The 21,125-nt window shown below is 38.8% G+C and overlaps 1 protein-coding gene across 8 annotated transcripts in view; it reads right to left on the minus strand.

The window, feature by feature from the left end:
* MEF2A (myocyte enhancer factor 2A) overlaps positions 1–21,125 on the minus strand; it is an 81,990-nt gene that overhangs the window by 34,017 nt on the left and 26,848 nt on the right. For all 8 annotated transcript variants that reach the window (XM_071441244.1, XM_071441245.1, XM_071441239.1 and 5 more), the window contains exons 2-3: positions 13,858–14,055; positions 9,188–9,391 (exon numbers count right to left, since the gene is read on the minus strand). In XM_071441244.1, the coding sequence (XP_071297345.1) occupies positions 9,188–9,391; positions 13,858–13,911 (258 nt within the window). In that variant the 5' untranslated portion in view covers positions 13,912–14,055. The remainder of the gene's footprint in view (positions 1–9,187; positions 9,392–13,857; positions 14,056–21,125) is intronic.

Genomic DNA, 21,125 nt, shown 5'->3' on the forward strand with positions numbered 1-21,125 from the left:
CAAGAAGCACAAATTACTCCTTAGCATATAAATTAAATACATTTTATAGTCCTTCCAGGGACTAAAAATTTGCCAACAAACAAAACTAATGGTAAAATGGAGCAAAACAAAACTCTATGTTAGAACATTCAAAGAGGTATTTCATGGTACATAAATGCTTTACTTCAGTCCTCACCCAAATAACAACACACAGAGCTACAAACTCAGCCTCCCAAGTGCAGATCTTCATGTACTTGCAATGGTTAAATTATAAATCAGCAGCAGCAGTAGCTGACTGAAGGCCTCCTTTCAGCAACAGTGCACTGCAGATAAGCCATATGGAACATGAAAAGTTTCCAAGTGCAGCAATCCATCTGCATAATATCCCTCATAATCTTTTAGAAGTTCTTTAGGAAAAATATTATCTCCTACTCAGAGTTTGCCAAGAAAAAAAATGGCTTAACTCTGATTAGAATTCATTTAATAAAAAGAATGGGGTTCTTTAGGTCTACCTGCCCATGTAGTATTGCAATTACAAATACTTTTTGTCCTGAATAGTTCTTTACAGTTTTAAAATTGGAAAGGATAACAGAACTGTTTCAGAGTCTTGGTACTCAAGATAATTTAGTGCTATCAAAACAGTAATTACAACACGAATGGCAACCATTCCCAAAGAAAATGTTTAGTAGATTCCAAGGATTTATGCTATTGTTAAAACAGTGTTCACATCTAAGATTATGGGCACTGGCTACATCTCCCAGAACAAGCTCTAACACCTTTAATATTTGTATGGAACAACCACCTTGTTTCACCATAAAACACCTCAAAAATAATCCAGCTGAATAAGACAACTGAAAACAGGTATTTGAAAGCACCAGCTGAGATCAGTGTGTACAACAAGAACCAGAGAGCCTCCCCAAAAATAAGGAAATAGGGTACAAGCAATTACATCTCTGCTTTTACTGAACTCAAATAATGAGAGTGTGGGACTTCCAGATACAGCTCTAATAATGTCCCACTTCATGTATCAAATACAGAACTTCTCAGTTGTGTGTCAACACAATACATTTTACATGTTTTTTCCTGCATAGCCTCCATTTAGTGCAAATTACTCAAAAGCCAGAGCACCACTTTGAAGACTGTCCTGACTTAAATGTGAAAAGGGGTGGGAAATCAAAGGTGGGACCTTAAGAGGTAAAAAGAAAAGGCTGTACAGGAATCAGGGACAGAGAAATTTGAGTAAGCTTTATCATGTAATTCATGTCAACATTAGATAAAACTGGCTCTGGAATGCTTGATTTTTTTTCTTTTCAAAAACTCATTGTAATCAGCAAGTACTGAATTTTAATTTATTTGCAGGAAAGAGCAGGGCTTTAAATGGTACCCATTTGTTACAGTTATAGAAGAGTTTACAGTGGGACAATGTGTAACAGCTTTGATCTAAAAAATCTTCACAACATTCCCAAAATATTTGGGAGTTTTTAATAAAAAAAATGTATTATTCACTTCCTGTTGAAATTACCTAGTATTTCCAGTAAAACATAAAATTTATATTAAAATTCACCCTACTGCCAATTTAACTAACCTGCCTAGCAGTGCATAGTCTACACTATGACTTACAGGGCTCCCATATGAAATATCAAATCACTGATATGACATAAAAAAACCTGGGCAAGTCACTAAATGAACTGGATGTGTACTCGCCCACAAGTATTGCAAAGAAAGGCGTGTCACATGTTGTGTGTCACATGTCATATCTGACAGGCTGGCAGGGTACTTAGAGGTCTGTACCACAGGAACTGCCACCATCAATATTTTCTATCTTCAGGTGCAGCTGGTCCCCAAACCACTCCAGGAGCAATCACAAGGGAAGTGTTTTGTCCAGGTGAGTGCTGAGCGTTACAGCCCCCATGGGCCACAGCACCTGCAGTAAAAGCCTGGCAGGGAACAAGGCACAGACTCCCTGAGCCTTCTGCTGCACAAGCACCATCAGCTCGTGGCCCAAACACTAAGATTATTGAAAAGCAGCATTTTAAAAACTGCAGACATGGTGAGGTCCAAAAGGCAGGGAGTAGTGAAGCACTGGAGATGACCCTCCCCTCCTTTGGGCAGCTCATGCTCAAACATGACCGTGAGGAACGGAGACGATCAGGAAGCTGCAGTGCTGCTGTCCCTCCTGCAGGGTGGATAATCCCTGCCACAAGACACAACCAAACCCACGAGCCTGAAGTCAAAAGATGGGATTACATTAAGTCTCCACTGAAATCAAGCCTACCACATAAAGAACAGTCCTTCATCTTGCTGTAGTTGCAGGAGATGCTTTGTTCTGGGTCTATTCTTTCCACGCACAGCTTGTGTAAAGTCACTCTCTCTTGATCAACAGATGCCATGGTCCTCACTTTGAAATTGCAAAGTAAAAATACACTTTTCTGTCACTACAGAATTTCAAAAGCACCAAATTCTGCAGCAACACAAGGGCTGCAGAATACACGAGACCAGCACAGCTTGAAGAACTTGTTCATACAATAATTATGTCTTTGTGTGACTGCCTGCATGAACTCCAGCACTAACAAGCAATGAGCTGTTGCGGATTTTCTTGGAGTCAATTTTCAATCCTACTTGACACAATGTCTCCAGAACAGCTAAACCCAGAACTCAATCTCTGACAAGCGTTTCCCGAGCAGTGGGTGTGAGAACTTGGACCTTGTGTGTCTGCCCTATAAATTTCAAAAATAAAAATATTCTCCTAACATGGAGCAGAAACAGTTGGAAAAACACTGCTTGTGCAGCTGGGAAATAAAATCGGTTTTCAGACAGAGGAGAATCCAATCCCTGCCCTTTGCAGGGCTGATTCTGCAGAGATTTTTGGTAGAGCACACAAAAGCTCTGTACCAGTATTTGACACGGATTTAGGAACCTGGCCCTCCCCAGCAGCACAGCCTCCAGAGAAGCATCCGATCCAATCTGAGATTGTAATGATGCACAGCCAAGTCAGCTGCCACTCATCACTCAGTGATCAGCTTTTTCTGGTAGTTTATTAAAAAATGAGAACATCACAGCGAATTTCAGTTCACAGCTTTAAAGTCATGTCACTGGTGTAACTGTGACAGGGCTGGCGTAGGACAGAGAGCACCCTGAACTGCAGCTACATAAAATCACTGCTGGCAATACAGCAGCCAAGTACAGTCATTATTAGCAAGACTTCAGAAATTTCTATAAAAAGATGCATTATAGACAAACTTCAGATATCTATATGCTTTAAGTAGTGACTAAATGTGGAATTCATCAAAATTCAGAATAGCAGCAGAGCATGGTAAATTTACAGCACCGGCAGTGTTTTAAAGAGGTAGAAGAAATAATGTATTCTTAACCCTAAAACACTAAATTTATTCACTGCTTTAGATACAAGGGAAGTACAGCTTTAAATTATTTGCAGGCAAACCAAAGCTGCTTCAAAAAAAAAAAAATCTAAGTCTATCCTACTTCTGAAAATTCTTTATATATCAGCAATGAAGGAATGCAAAACAACATTAACTCAGAACAAAAACTTTTTGCCAGTGCTGTCAGCTTGCCCAAAGTGACCAATAATCTGATATTTTGAAATAAATAAATAAAGAGGTACGTTAATCATGTGTATGTCCAAAGCAATTTCAGCACAGCCAAAGAATTAAACTAACATTGTTGAGTAAAACAGTATTACCAAATGCAAGATATGGAAAAATCAATAACAGTAAACAGCTCAAAAAAATACTGTGGGAATTAAGAGTTGAATTTAATCTCCCAAACTAAAAAGAAAGAGGAGGGGAAAGAAATGAGAGACAAAAACACCATCAGGAGGGGCAGTTGTTCTGTTCAGCACAAAATGCACAGTTGTCTTCTGTCACAATACTGAAGATAAATATGTGCTACCTTGACTACATTTTACATTTTTCAAGGTAGTTATTTTTTCCTAAACCATGAGTGGGAACTAAAATCCCTAGGTAGAACCTGTTTATAAGTCAGGTTTATAGCAAACACTTCTACTAGAAAAAAAGATAAGATTCAAACCACTCTACACAGACACATAAAAATTTACATGTGTGTGTATATATATATGTATGTATACACACATACATACATATAAAAGCTTTTGATGACTCATTCCAGACCACTTCAGTTTTCAAGCACTTTCCCTCTTTTTAAAGTAAGCTAGAAGGAAATTTTAGTCCTTAACCATACATAAATCCTCCTCAACCACCTCCTTAAAATGTCTCAAAGGTATTTGTGTGCCATCTCAAATTATTTGAAATGTTATATGCAGTATAATTACATTTACATAATCATTTAGCAAATCAAGCCCAATAATGCCTACATTTTCTCAGCATCATGGGCAGATTACCAAGTCTTTTCCTTCCTTCACTGAAATAATTTTTAAGCTTCTTCCTTCTTTTAAATGTGCACCACTTATTCCCACAGTGTTTGGAGACCAAATCAAATGGTTTGAACTACAAAAATACATAATACTACATGAATACATGTTCTTTTATCAGCCCAAAGCTTTTTTCTTTCTTTATTCCCCCCAGGTTTTGCTCACTTCTGGCAGTTCTCCATCTATCAAATAGGCAGGAATGCAAAACAATGTTAACACATCACAGTGCCAGCCTCCCTCCACTCTCCAGTGTGTGTTTAACCATCAGCATTCCTGGTGCCACCTCACAATTCTGTAAAGCTGTGCTGACATTTCACAGAGATTTGGAGATTTTAGTCACATACATTCAGCATCAGTTTTCATTTTCTTGGTTGCGGGGCACTTTCTTCTTAAAAATAAATTTTAAAACTTACAGTGTAGCTTGTGTTATAAAACATTTCAAAGAAATAATTATTTTTTAAGAATTTGGCCCAGTTTCCACCATCTTACTTTTTAGCTTTGAATAGCAAAATATGGAAGCCCAAATTGCTTTGCAAATCCTTATCTAGATCGGATACACCAGGTATCCACCAAGGAAGGAAACAAGATCAATTAACTGAAGGTCATTCTCATCTAATTTTGTATGTGTGCATCCAAGTATATATTTAGATACAATTCCCAGATCTTCATTTTCACATGAAGTCAACCCAAATTTAAAAAAAAGGAAGCAATGAACCAATTCAAGTGCTACCAAAACAAACTACTACGCACCAACAACAGTTCAAAATACACATTGGTTATTCCCAGCCTGGAAAAGAAGCAATGCTGGGAGGTGGAGAAAGCTGGATGAAAAACAAAACCAGAGAGCTTTTGGTTTATAAACACAGTGTTTCAACACCAACTTTTCTGTTTATGCTCCCCACACTGTTACACTTGTCTCTTGGCATATGCTCCATCTGGCTGGGGAGATGCATCTGCTTCTTCCTGCTGCAGGCTCTCCACGTGCAGCTGAGCTCTCCGTGCTCACTCGGAGCCAGGAGCCAACAATCCCATCTCTGATCCCAGAGATGTTCCTGACTGCACAACGTGCACTGCTCCTCTAACAGCTCCATTAACATTTGGTGAAAAGGCAGAGATGAAATGTATTTTAATGCAAGAAAACAGCTGATTACAGCAGCAGATGAAACTGGCTTGGTGACCCTGCTGAAAGCAGCAGCAGGGTCATTTACCTGCTTTGGCTGAACTATGACAAAACCACTCTCACACCAAACCATCACAAATGTTACTCCCCATTACAGTCACCTATTCCCACAGTAAGGTATTTAATACAAACATCCAAATCATTTGCTGGAATTTACACCAGAGCAGTCCTTCCACAAGAATGAGTATGATTGCAATAATTACGTGCCATAGTTTAAGAGAGATTTTTTTGTACTTTCTAGTTATAATTTTTATTGCAGATCATTACCTATTTCAAGGACAGCTGTCAATATCTGGGGTATAACCTAAGCCTTATTCAGCACATTACTCTACACTGCAAACAGCACTAAGCTACAGAGCACAGGAGAGGCTCATTAACTGACACCCACCCGGAATTCTCCTGGGCACAGATGCCAACTGGGAAAGTAGGTCACATTTTACACAGGCTCCTAAAAATCAAATCACCTCAGTCTGATGAGGTGAGATGAGGAACAAGCAAAACCCACCATGGCCAAGTGTAGGTGAAATAAACCCTGGTTTACTGTATCAGTCAAGGAAAATGAAAACATGGAAAAAAGATAAAAAGCTGAGCTAAACAGGCAGGAAGAGCCATCTTCAGCCCTTGACTCCCAGAAGTGAGGCTGGGAGAGAGGGAACAATTGTGCAACTGCTGCTTTCTGAAGCCTTATTGAGGGGCAGGAGGACCCAAAATGGAAGTGATATCTTATTGTAAATAACCTGCAATAATCTTAACATCCTGCCCTAAAGAAAATATACAGTGCCTGTTCATCTCCCTCTTTTCCTTTGGATTTAAAAACAATGAATGCTCAAGGTCTCAAATTGTCTTTTATACATGAAAACATTTTGTTGACCATATGGATACAGAATCCTGATAAAACCTGAAATTCTTCCCATTTTACTTTGCAGAAATACTTCTTTCTTCAGGAAAAATAATTACTTGTCAAGAATAATCTGTTACAGAAAAAAAGTCCGTGAACATTAAAGCATCAAATGCTTTAACACCTACAGCAAGTCCTTCAAATCACAGACAGCACTTCAGTGTAACAATCTGCAACTGTGCCATTATGGGTTTGTAAAACCAAATACACGATCCCAGTATTTCAAGAATTCAAAGCATATACTGAATAAAAATTTCACTCTTTTCAATACCTCTATATGGTACATCTATGCTGTGCAAGAGCACTACCTTACACTCCAGTAACCTCATGAAAGAACAGGTCATTCCCATCTACAATAACATGTTCAGCAAAAGACATAACTGCATGCATCAAAAAAAATTTCTAATATTCATTTAAGATGCCAGTGCTCTCCCTCCCACTATGTTTTCACAAACATTCCAGCAGCAACAGAAGACACCAAGCTCTGGGCATATGAAAGCAATTCCTATGCCAAAACTGAGCAGGAGACAACTACAAGGGGAAGATGTCTCATCGATTTCACTTAATCATTTACAGCATTGATATCTACCCAGTACTGGAAATGAGTAGCAGCAGATTTGTTTCCTCCCTTATCCAGCTTCTGAGCTGTGTGGAATTACCTTCCTTCCAGCCCAGGAAAACTCACCTGCCTGTCATGCACATCAGGAGCACAGTGGCTCCAGAATAGTTCCAAGGTGAGCCAATGCCCCAGTAAATGCCATTTGTCACATTCAGGGAGGTAAGTTAATTACTAAACATCTATACATTAGCTGCAACTCCATACAATGGAATTACTTTTTATAATTCAGTTTAGTATGAATTTGACAGATTTTAGGTGCTTTGCTGCAGTAATTTTCATTTGTTAAAACAGAATTTCAATGTCGTTACAAAAAAAGAGAAGCCATTTTACATTGTTCTTTCAGCATGTTTCCAAAATGCTGCTGATGTCACTAAACATCTATCACACTCCAAGCACCCATCAAATCCAGAAAGAAAAAACCCAAAAATATTTCACAACCAGGCTAAAGAGCACACAGGGCTTATCTGAAGAGATAGGAGGCTGCATTCCTAAATTACACTGTATTTGAAAAATGGGAATAAAGTCCTGAATTCCACACTATCATGAAACATTAAATCCAGAGAGGAAAATTAGAAACAATCTGCAGATGAGTCCTTGCATGTTCCCCCGGAGCACATCTGCCCTGGGGTGCTAAGTGCACTTTTAATGTACTGCTCAGGGGTCAAACACCTGACCCTGGTAAAAAACCCACCAACAAGAGGAACCCACAAATGCAGCCTTGCACAGAATTACTCTGGAAGAGGTCCTCAGTCCTCGTGATGTGAAGAAGCACCATTACCATGAGTCACAACACAGAGGCCCTGCATGCAGAACAAAACCCAGCTGAACTTGCATCCCTGGCTCCAACTCATGTCTGTCACCATCCAAAGCTCATTCTGCAGGAATTAGGTTTTCCCTTCCTCTCCAGTGGCTATCCCTTATTTATGCTAATCCAGGGACTAAGCCTTCAGCTCTTCATGGCTTGTATTATCCCTCTCTTGAGAACTCAGTGCTGAAGACAGAAGTTGGGGAGGGTTTTTTTCTGATCATAAAAGACAGTTGACAAATTAGCAGAGAATCTTCTCAGAAAGAAATATAAAGCATTTGTCTGTAACTCAGTTTTGTCAATCTGATTTTTTGCTTGAACACTCATGTACAAGATCAGCTAGTACCATCCCTGTACTCTGATCCCCCTGGCAATAGACTCTTCAGCTATTCAAGGCTAATCATTATTCTGAAATCATTCCTAAAAAGCAAGGCATTTGTTCAGAAGACAACTTTAGAATTTAAATTAAACCCTTAAGTCAGCCACCTGTTTTGGTCTATTTACAGGACTACTGGAGACATGCTCTGAAATGCAGTTACAGTACATCAAGGCTCCAATTGCCAAGAAAATCCTTGAATTCTACTGCACCTAATTTAGAAATTATGTACTGAAAAGAGTTTCTATTTAAAGCTCAAGCATTATAAAAGTAGATGAAACCAATACCTTGGAGTAAATATATTCATGTTATTCTATTACTGCAGAAACTGCAGTCGTTCTGCTGCTATTTTAATTGACAGTCACTGGACAACAAATTTAATTAAGTTTGTTTATTCCACAGATTGGCTTTTTTTGGGGTTTTTTTTTTTTGGCTGAACAAGGGGCAGCAGAGGTGGTGGCTGATTTGATCCAAGTTCAAGATATGACTGGTAAAGTGGCTACTACCTCAGAGGAGAATAAGGGCCAACTATAATTGTCTGTTAGGCTGAGGGCACTCTTCTGACCTTTCTCTCCCACTCAGTTGATTTTTTCTCCCCATTAAAACCTTGAACATTTCTCCCCCTCCTTCCCTAGAAAAACAACCATTTTTCACACCTCTATTTCCATTGCCAAATGTGATTGAAATCAAACATGTTTCCCAGAAACTGGCAGGGGGTGGAGGGCAGATGGGAAAACAACATGGCTGTAAAGACAAGTTATTGCCTTAGAGAAACCAGACTAAAAGCAGTAGTTTACATTTTATAACATGGTATTAAATAACTTTAAAGCATTTGATTAAAATATCTTAAAATGCTCTATGTTGCTCTATGGTTTAATTATTAAGGAGATAAGAAGACTGATGTGTCTTCTCAAATTGTTACCTCAACAATATCTGAGTTGGTTCTGCTTTCATGGGGCTCGTTGTATTCTGTGTATTTTAGTAGAACTTTGTCCATGTCAGTGCTGGCATACTGAAAGAGTTTGTTAGAGCTGTTAAAAATGATGAGTGCTATTTCACAGTCACAGAGCACACTCAACTCATAGGCCTTCTTCATTAATCCAAACTTCCTCTTTGTAAAGGTGACCTAGAGAAGAAAGAATAATGATTGATTTATTTTTTTAAAACACATGACAAGGGTTTGAAAGAAAATAATAAAGGTATACACTGACTGAGCCTACACCATTTACTCCTCCTGTAATATGCAGCTTAACACAAGAACTGCCTATAACATCTGGTGCCAATTTTAGGGCCCAATGTTCTCTATTAGACTAAGTTAAACAATTACAAAACACCCCAGCTCTTCCACTGGTACATAACTACCAAGAAGAGTTAAATTTTAGTTAGAGTTTCAGTTAGAATAGGATAATTTAGCTTTACTTCCTCTGTTCAATAGACTGACTTTCCAGGTATCACAATACTTTCTTCTGTGGTACTCAACCTTAATTGTAACAAAATCAAAGAAAACAGAACACTCAATGGAAGTAACACTTACTATGCACTATGATTTCTAATTATGTAAAGCTAAGAAATATTGCTATTTTGTTGCTATTAAGTAATTTATAATTTGACTTGTTTTCTGCCACTTGGAAACATCAGGAAACAATTGTTCTGTCCAGTTAGAACTGCTGTGGGGAAACAAACCCATTACAGACCATCACACAGGAGCATCTGCCCATCAGGGAAAGAGGAAACAGTTATGGAACTTATCATCAGTTATGATAAAAAAAAAGTCTAAAAAATCATTCCTCCTCATAAGACAGCAGCTAAGGATATAAAAGTGTCAATGCATTTGACACCTCCCCATTGCAATTGCAAGCACGAGTCTCTGTCACAGGTGAGCCATCCACACGCCCCATGTCCCACACACAACAGCCAGGGAGATTTTGCAAGAGAGGAATGAAGTAAGAACAAGAAACAATCAAACCTGTTTTCTGGGTGTCTGTAGTTTAATTACCAAGCTGTACAGCGAGTTTTTGGGAAAATGGATGGGAAACTTCTTCTGTATATAGACACCTGAAGGCTTTTCTCTCCTCATTATCTCACACATATTACTTTTTTAATACCATTAATAATACAAAGTATATTCTATTCTTCCCACCATGTTAACAGACTCAGAGGATACACAGCTGTTGTTCTTCTGACACCTAGAAGGTTATTACCTGAGTATGGGCAGGTATAGAGAGGTATTACTGCTTAGAGTTTGTCAGGAAAAAGGCATTATAAACAAAATGTGTTTGTGCTGTGTCACCTGGAGAAGTCCTCAGGGAAAGAATAAAGGTTTACTGCCACTGAGGACCAGCAGGATCCTGGACAAGAGCTCTCCATTTCTTTACTGGAATTTTATCTTTCTCACCTCCTGTAAAGCTGCTTCACTTGTGAGATTCTCAGCTGGCATCAACTCCTCTCTTGGTGCTTGGACAGTGCTTAGCACAAAGCCCACGACCACAGCACCCTGAGCCTTACTTCAACACACACAGATTATTTTAAACTCAGTTTCCATTTCAGAACCCAAAGGCAGTCTTAGTTTTCTAAATTTCTCTTTTTTTCCTGTTCCATTTAGGACCACATCAAACTCAAAAAATATGTCTCGTTATTGCAGGTAAATCATTTCCCCAGCACTATTTTAATATTGCTTAGCAAAAAAATGGGTGAGGAGGAGACAGCAAAGGCAGCAAGATTGAGCTCCTTTGATATCTAATTTACTGTGCTGGATTCTCTTCAGCTTAATGAAGATAAATGTCCTACAGCTCATTCAAGAAGATAAAGCTGCTTAATTAATAATACAATGACAGTCTCATGACAATCATAATCCCCCTGAGGAATGGTCTATATATTCTGTTTTGAGCTCACATACAATCCCATCAGAAATAAGATGCTTCTGACAAAACAGTAGTTTTTCCTCCCACACAAGTTACATGAACTTGCTTTGCAGGCAGAGCTCTGTCCCATTCTACTTATATTTGCAAACAAAGAAAATCTAAACCTCAAACTAAACACCCAACCAGGGCATCATAGGCATGTCCCTGAGTGATCCACTCACCAGCTCTACATGCCATAGAAAATCTGACAGGACACAACTGAACTACACTGTCAGATCAGAACAAACCCTGAATGCCCTCCCTATCTGGATCAATGAAAAAAAATCTCCAAGTAAATACCTTATAAATGCCCAGTGCATCAGGGCATTCTAATATGTTGAAATTCCATATCCTGGCTACCAAAACCACAGGACACCGGTGGGGATGAAGGCCATCGATACCTCCACATATAAAAAGTAAGATTCCACTAACAAAAACTACTTCATCTCTCTAAAACCTTTTAAAAACAAGATGCAGTGTGTTTTCATCTCAGTTCCCAGAGGAAAAGGATAAGGCAAGCCTAAGTCTACTTTCAAGTTAGAGCTTAAATCCTCTTCCTTATCACTAAGTAGCCCAAAAAGGTGCTAGCCAAAAACCTGCCAGAAACAAAACTCGAATTTAATCTCCCTATTTTGCTTCAGTCACAGCAATGGTGTAAGTGGTCTAAATTTTTATACAAATGCACTGATTCTCTTCCTCTCCATTGTTTCAATCTGAACAATGGGATGGGGACTCAAAAGAAAAAAACAATTTCTCCTGGAAAAAAACCAAAAAACCCCTCACCAAAGTGAAGGTAGAAATGTAACACTGTTTGTTCCTCAAGCAGAACAAAACCAAGGCTGCCCAACTTAATCCAGATTCATGCAAAAAAAGGAATAAGCAGGATCAATTCCCATCTCTTCCATGTGCTTTAAGTTGTAGAGCAAGATCTGAAAAGAACTGAAGTCATTAATTCATCTACTTTTACTACGTGTACTTAAGACATTTATCTACATCAAACATAAAGTCACTGGGTGATTAAAGCTGTTCAAACACAATACTTGGCTTTCTCCCAAACTCCAATAATACTTTTCTTGCTATATATAGACTTCTCAGAGTTTACATTGCTTTAAAGTGATACAGGGAGAAAAACAATCTTGATCTCACCAACAAAACAATGGGCTCTGAGCTGATGTGTCAGCAGCAAGAGAGTCCTGTGGAATTCTGACAGTACCCCAACGTCAAACTGCTGCTCAGAAGTTAAAAAAGGAAATCAAACAGCAGGAAGGGAACAGAACAAAACAGCTGCACAACACTACACTAGTCCATATTTTGCCTGCACCTTGAATTCTGGGTCCCTTGGCCATCAAAGTAATGGAGTAATACTCCAGAAGGTTTCAGGTAAAAGGAGCAAGAGGTGTGAAACAAATTCTGTATCAAAACAGCTAAGCAGCTATAGCCTGAAAAAACTTACTTTAAGAGAAAATAAGCAAGTGTGGACAGACTCTAGATAGGGAGTCATTGTTGGCTCTTCCATACAAGAGCTAAATAATTGGCAGAACCATGACAAAGGGCAAATAAAACAGTGTTTCTTGAAACAACGGGCAATAGGCCTGGGGATTCTAGACAAAAGATGTTGTAAATGCTGCAACATTGTAAGGGCTCAAAGGATAACTGAACAACTTCCCTGGTGGGGGGCGGGGAAAACAAACAAAAAAACCCATTAATGGTTACTAAATATACGGAAACCACATCCAGCTCAGGAAATCCCTGAGCTAAGAATAGTTAAAAGCTGGAAGAGGATTACAGGGTCGGCTGCATGTGCATCTCCAGCCCACACGTATTTGCTCATGGCCATCGCTGGACAAAAGACGTGGCCCAGCGGCACCTCTGGCCTCAGCCACCAGCACTGCTCTTAAAGACTTTAAGTCATTCCTGTAATAGTTTGCCTTAAAAACGACAGCTTCCAGTTATCCCACTATATTTTTCAGTATCCAATTAAAATTTTATTTTGCATCCCATGCAGCAATTCAGAAATTAAGAGGAAACATTACAGCAAGAGTCATCAACTTTTGGTGCTTTTCAAGTTCACAGGGCACCTCTGTGTTAGGGCACCAGCAGCCAAGCGAGCAGCTTTCCCTGAAACATTCATTTGGAGCCCTCTTCCCTTCTGACTGACAATTTTTAAAGACTTTTGTAACAAACAGCTCTTAGAAGAAATACAAATCGATGCTTTTAAATAGAATGTTAACAGAATTTGTTACTGTATCCAAAGGGCTGAGGATACTGCCCACAGCTACCTCAAACTCCTCTGTCTACAGAAAAGTGCTACAGAAAATACTTTTACTAGATCCTTCCTGAATTCCTCATCCTTTCTCTGCCTCCAGTACTAAGTGTTCCTAGTAGTTATCAGATCAAGCCATGTGTCTTTAAAAACACCCCTCCACTCTAGTGCTGGCACAGCAGGATATCATTTAAATAGGAACAGCAATTTTAAATTTTAAGTAGTAAGAGTTATTACTTATAAATAAAATTTTTTCCTCAAACAGTCATAAAATCATTGAGGTTTCTTATTCATATTCTGGCAAGGGTATCTGTGGATACATGAAGACAAAGCTCAGCTTTAGAACAATGAATTAGGATGAATGTATTCAAACTTTCCATTAATTTTTAAGATTACTGATGGACCTGTTCATGCAGACTTGGTTCTCACCTGCCTATTCCGTTCATCCATTATTCTCGTGATCTGTATTTTCTTTCTCCCCATTTTCGCCTCTTCTTTCTTTTGTTTAGCAATCCAGAAATAAACTAATCCAAGAAATGTCCCTCTTCAGTGTTCTAACACATGATACAGTTTTCTTTTACTTTGTCTTCAGCTTGAGAAACGGTTCCTACTTCTTCTTATAAGCACCTAAAAAAAAGTGAAAATATTAATGGACAAATTACTAAAAAGGAAGTATCATTAAAAACCCATAGAGCCAAAAACATGTGCATCATGAAATTTCAGTGAGAAATCAAGTGTTTTCATTAGTAAAGCATTATACTACACACTGTCTTCTAATTAAACTCCCACTGGTTTGCTGCATTCTACGTACAAACTACAGACTTAAAATGACCAATAATTTCACACACTTCCAACTGAATGCCTCAAAAATACAATTATCAAAGGGGTGGTGCTCATCACTCTAAGATTTAGGCCTTTAGTTATCTGAGGTTTCACACATTTACAAGTTTTGGTAAACTCCATTCAATATTTTAGAGAACCTTACAAAGAAACATTTTGTGTTGCTTGCTTTCTCTTATGAAATTATCACAAAAATAACAAAACAAAGCCATGAGAATATCAAGTTTCTGTTCCTAAGCCAAATTACATCTCCTTTTGTGAGCCACTTCTTGGGGTTCCATTGGGAAACAAAAAGGAGAAGGAAAGAGGGGAATCTCTCTACTTAAGAGACCAGAGAAAACAGTTTTGCAAGAAAAGTATTTAATGGTTACCATGACACCAAGGAAGACCTGAGACCTGACACAGGTCCAGTTCCTCTCTCCAATAACCTCTAAGTGCCACATCTGCCAATACCCATTTGCAGCCCAGCACCTGTTTCATTGTTCTATTGTTCACCAAGAGAAATGTGCAGGAAACTTGAAAAGCCAGTGTGCCACCACATGTAAATCTGCACTGAACAAACTTCAAATGTATTTTCAGTAAAAAAATTGCTAAGCCATAATCCAGACACACTGCTTAAATTGTAGGACAAACTTAGTTGAAGGAAACTGCAGAAAAATTTAAATCAAATGGCTTCTAGAACACGAAGGATCTACTAGAATGTATAGACATGAAATAGGTACAACTTATTTATCTTATTATCACCTCATACTCATTCAAAGGGGTAAAACCAGCCCAAATATTAGCTGATAGCCTCTCTAACTTCCCAACCCAAAACATCTTCTGAAGTAAAGCCTTGCATATTTTAATCTGGGTGTCACCATGCCATCTCCTTGAGGCCATGTGTAGAGAGTGGTGCAACCACATCACCATCAGGCAGTTAATGAGCAGAGACAGCAAGAGGCGATTAGTCACAGGCTACACTTCACAATACATTCAATTTACACCGAGGAAACAGACATGATGTTCTTGGGAGGAAAAAACAGAGGTGGAGGAACATGACAAAATGAAGGGATGTCATTTTCTATTTACCTGACAGCAACAAAGGACTGCTTTAGAAAACAACACAAAACGCCCAAGAGTATTTAGAAATACTATTTAATGAAATTTAAATAAAAATAACACACAGTATGATGGCCACTGGTCTACAGGATATGCACTAAACACTGTCTATAAAGCAAAGCATTTGAAACATCCATCAACCCTGCACTGCTTTTGTTTTCTTCATGAAAAAGGATTTCTTCCAAGGTGCAGCTAAGAAGGTAATTAATAGACAGTGGAGACCAGACGAAGCAGCCTCTATACAACCAACAGCACCCAGGGAATATCTTCCAGGGAAACAACAGTTGGCATATCGATTTATCCCACTTTTGTTTAAAAAAAATTTCTCAGCTCATGCTATGATCACACATTAAATTTAGTTCTGGAAAAATCTGGTTGCATCCCTTGAACATACCTAATCAAAGGATCTCTAACTAGCTCCTAAAATTTGTTTTCTCCTATATGTATGGCTTCAGTTTTTAAACCTCCCATGTATTATTGAAACAGTTCTCTGAATACAGAATTACCAGCGTCCTTCCTCTGCTTTTAAAAGCACCCCATCGCCACCAGTACACAGAAATGGCCACCACACGAGGCCAAAGATCCACCTGGTGCAGCATTTTATCTGTGGCTGCTAGCAGATATCACTGGGATGGCCAAGGAAGAACACAGGAATAGAGTAATAAAAACATAAACCACATATTAGGTGGGTTTTGAATGAGGAACTTCTGGAGTCTTTCTGCCTCCTGCAACACATACTCAAAAGCAAGTCTATACAGTGAATAAAATAAGGAACTCTGGGGAAAAGGGAGAGAGGAAGATAAATATGATGTGAGATTATGCAATCTATATACTAAAGAACACAAAATAAGAGATGCACAAATGGTTTGTATGAGCTTAATGGAAGGCACAGTAGCAGGGAAACACTGTTATCTGTTCTGTGCACTGCCACACAAAGGGAAATGGCAAACAGTAATTTTCACCAACACCCTGTTACAGCTTTGGGGTGTCAGTTCAGGTCTTTTACAATGCTTATGCTCTATAAGGCATAAAAACCTCAAGCTATTCCCCATTTATGAGAGTTCACTGTTCCCTCTCATCTCAGGTCTGACTTTCTTTAACCTTCAACACTTGTATCACTCACTCAGAAATTCCCCATTCCTATGTGCCCAGCCCAGTCCAGGCTCTCCTCCCTCTCCCACAGGTTGCTATGGACACCAGAACCTGCCTTGGAACTGCATTTTCCAAAGGCAGCCCAGCTCTGGGATGCAGCATCCCTGTCATTCTGAGGCCCCACTCAAGGTGATTTGCACAGCTCAGAACTGAAACAGAAGTTTGGCTTGAGCTCAGGGCAGAAAGGACCTTGGCACAGCAGCAAAATCAGAGAAACCTGTGCAGTAAAAAGGCACTTTCCATGCAAGCTCAGAACATCCCAACGGGAAGCTACTGCCAGGGACAAAGGCACCTTACATTTCTAATGAGAAGAATGACTTTTCCTTTTACTCATCCTTGATCATGTCACAGTTGGGGTTTCATTTTCCATCCTGACTAGCAACAAAACTATGTACAATAAGATATAAAACTGGGTCCAACATCAGGTTCCATCAGAAATGTAACTAGCAAAGCTTTCATTTTGCTAAATCATAGTTACATTACAAACACACATTAAGTGAAGCTCTTAATTCACAAAGCCATTTCATGTGGATTATAACACACTTTTGCCCAAATAAAGGAAAATCTGCTGATATACATATGAAGATCAACCCACATTTACATCTGAGACTAAATCTGAAACTAACACAAAGTAACCTTGATGAAGGTAAAGTTCTACTTCCTTAAGTGGCACAATCCAATCACAGCCACCAAAGCTGCTTCACATTACTTGCATGGGCACACAGCAAAAATAAGTTTGTCTTCAAGAAGAACTTCAGGTATATATTAAACAAAATAATTGGAGTAAGAAGAGAAAAAGAAGGAAAAACCCCACATGCTTCATTACGAACTTCAAATAGAAAATAATGTCAGCTTGCAATAAAGGCAAGAAAAATTCTATTTGTCTTGTCCAAATAACAGCCTATTTGTTTCAAAGTAAATGATTCCAAATTTTCTGGATTTTTTCCCTTCCCCAAAACCCGTGAAAACAGCACACTAATTACTGACAGACAACAGAACCACATGCAGAAACATACCCTCACAACTGCACATCTTCAGGAGCTCATCTGAATTTGTTGTCAAGATTGCTTTCAGTTTCACAGATTGTTGAGAGAGATGTAACTTTAAAGCAAGGAAACTGTATTTGACCTATTTAAAAAGATTCTTTCAAGGGTTCAGTGGAAACACATTATATCTGTGCAAAACTGCACAAGGTCTGGAAGCCTCCTGGCAGAACAGGTTAGGAAAAACTGTGTCAGAATCATACTCCTTCCATTTAATTTCCTTTTATTTCCCTCTGACTCTGTTTTCTTGAAACTTCCATTTCACCACCATGGTTACAGGTTACATCTGACAGTCCCCGTCTCCTCACGGCTCATTTACTGCAATGCACACAAAGGAATGAGTGTCCTGACGTCAGATCATTTGCATGAAAACACAGATCTGCAGAGATGCATCTTACACAAGCCTTGGCTATGCCTTCCTAAATTGCAGAGAGTCATTTTTACTGAACCAAGATTAATAGGTCTTTTTCTAGTCTTAAAGGAGCCTGTGCAGATATTTTTGTAGATATGGCTCCCCAGCATGAACTGGTGAGCACAGACTGATCACAGCTGAACTGCACACTTGCTGGTTATTCTATTCTGACATTTTGCACACTCACATCAGCAGAATATAAAAATTCCCATTCACAGCAGCACGGAGATGAGCCCCACCGCGTGTTGGCTGTTGCACACCAACAAGGCAGATAACACAGAGTATCTCATTTTTCCACAGTATAATAATGGACAAATGTCAGTGTCCTCTCTCCCTGCCCCACAGTGCTGAGTAGAAGTAGCAAGGAAAAAAAAAAAGAGTCAAAGAATGTCTTCACCAAAGTAATTTATCTAAAGGTTAAAGGGCTGTGTGGAACACAGCCAAACATGATCCTCAGACTCCATTTCACTGTCCAGAAGTGAGAAAAAAGAACATTTTCTTCTTCAGAACTTCACAGATATGCAAACCATATAAAGTAAGTACACAACTGCAAGCACCTTTTTTTTCTAAATCCCATACTAATTACACAAGATATGTTCACTCAGATATGACTGCACTGACACACGTTGAGGTCCATGGGATGTCATCTCTGTGCTCTAGACATTCCACCAGCCCTGCTCCAAAACCCACTGCTACCACCTGGAAGCTAAATTTGAAAATTAAAATTCCCAGCAAAGGGGTTTTTACATACCTTTATGTCTGCAGTTAACAGAGAGCACACTCAGATCCTTGCTGGGGTTTTTGCAGAGGTGTGCAAAACCAGTACCAAAGCAGTTTCCTCCAGCCACATTTCTATAGCCCTGTCACCATATATTGCTGCAAGTAATGTCAGATATAATTGTTGAACAAGCACACAGCTCCCCTTCCAAAACAAGGGTACATGCTGTCATTTATCTCTCCCTGCTTGCTGCATCACAATCTTAGGAAATAAATCTTTTTTCCATCCTGAGTTTAGAAGCCATTCTTCTCCCTCCAAGCAGAGCCTCTCAGTAAATGAGAGTGGCCTCACAGCTTCAAGGTCCTCTGCCACCAAGTGATACACAAGCATTGTTATAAAACAATAATATAACTCTTAGCCAAAATTACTGTTTTTTTTAAAGTGGGACAATGTAAAAAACAGGAAGCCATAAACAATTCTTTATTGATATTCTGGTTTTATGCATCATAAAATCCTTGTTTCTTTCAGCTGGGTACAAGACAATTTAAATAAATTGTACTTTTAAGATTTGTGGAGTTTTGCAACCGAACATGGTCCTCAGCTTCCACACTAAAATCAAATCTATTTTTGAGCTCCTAGTCTGTAAGTAACAGAGCTTTTCAAATTATGTTTTGAAGGCATTAGAATAGATCATGGAAGAACTGAAGAACTGCACCTTCCAAGTGCTCCTTAAATCGACTGTTGCTGGAAAAGGCCCTTTCTGCCATTTCCTCCACTGCCTAAGATGAAGTGGAAGAACTCCATTTTCCTGCACACAGAACTACAGAAATCTGAACTGTATCAAAAATGAACTAAGATTCAAATGTCTGTTTTAAAACAAGTTTTATTACTCCTAGAATGCACTTTCAGGTTGGATTTTCCTGACCTGACGGACCAGTTTTCCAGAACTATCAGCATCACCTATGACAGCACATACACTCCTAGACAATGTGGCCAGGACCAGGGACACCCAGGAATTCTGCTCTGGTTAGTTACTTTCAATTAAATGGGTTAAGATTTAATAATACTCAATACTCTGACTATACACTTTTTCTTGGCCTACTCTTCAGTTCAAAAAGTCTCTGTCTTCCTATTCTGAGTATTTATAATTTATACTCAATGGAACCAAAGCAGCCATTATCAAGCTATGTACATATTTACTACATCTTTTCAAGTAACACTAAATTCTATTTTATTATTCCCATCCATAACTTTGGTATTTTCTAAACTAATTTATCGTTGTATTCTCAAAAATACATTAGAACATAGTTAGAAAATAAGATCTGGAAACTGCTGAGCCAACAGTGGAGAGAGACCACAGAAAGAGAACTAAACTTTCAATACTGGATTAAAATCCAATTTTAGATACAAGTAGAATATAAAATATTAAGTAATCACAAGAATTCTGCTGCCAGACTTCTACAAACAGATTAAGAAAATAACTGCATGACTGAATAGCTGTCTGGAAAACATGCTCCAGAGAGTTTCTCAAGAAACTTGCTCCTAATTTATCATGTAATTTGTTGAAAGAAGTGCCTTTTCCACGGTATACAAAAATAGCCACAAACAAAGATGATTCGGGACACTGTTAACAAAACAAACCCCAGCATGTAAAAGCTGAGGCCAAAAGGACTGATTTCCTAGTGAATGAACCACAGCTTTTACAACAACTATGTCAGTTTGATCACAATTTTAAAACTTTTGATCAGATAAATTCTCCCCTTTTCTTCCATTTACAGCTGTTGGAAATTTAATGAACTAGATGCAGAAATCTAAACTTAAGTTTGGATACGATTACTCCATAACAGAAGAGCATTTGCAGGTATTTAATTAGTGCAAAACTGATGTTTGACAGCTTTCACAATGACAAGCTCAAAGTGCAACTCAAAGCATTTAAACCCAGCTTTTAACCCCATAGACATCTGTACATTATAAGCCACAGAAGGAAGGTTTCTTTCCTGAAGCAAAATATACACATAAAACACATTAAATGTTTTTCAAGATCAAAAGCATTTGCCTCATTCTTATCAGGAATTTGTAATGGCTGTGGAACTTAACTACCATGTGGCCAAAAAATGGCGCCGAGCCACGTTCGTGTTATTACAGCTCCTCTTGGGCTCAAACGAAGGCAGCCACCAGAGGAACCTTCCAAAATGCTGATAAGGACAGGAGATGGCTTTAAATCATACACCACTGCAGCCACAACAAAAAGCTGCCACAAAGCAGCACTCCTTTGTACAGGAGACAAAACCCTGTGAAATGTACTTTTCCTATTCGTCTTGGGATGGGGATCACCAAACCCTTGCTGCTGTTCTCAGCAGGAAAAATAAATTTCATGGTTTAAAAGCAGCCTAATAATGACTGGGTTAGAGTCAGGTGAACAAGACACCTT

The sequence above is a fragment of the Agelaius tricolor genome, unplaced genomic scaffold (assembly GCF_023055355.1).
Source record: "Agelaius tricolor isolate 1412-34295 unplaced genomic scaffold, bAgeTri1.0.p SCAF_16, whole genome shotgun sequence".
NCBI classification, from domain to species: domain Eukaryota; kingdom Metazoa; phylum Chordata; class Aves; order Passeriformes; family Icteridae; genus Agelaius; species Agelaius tricolor.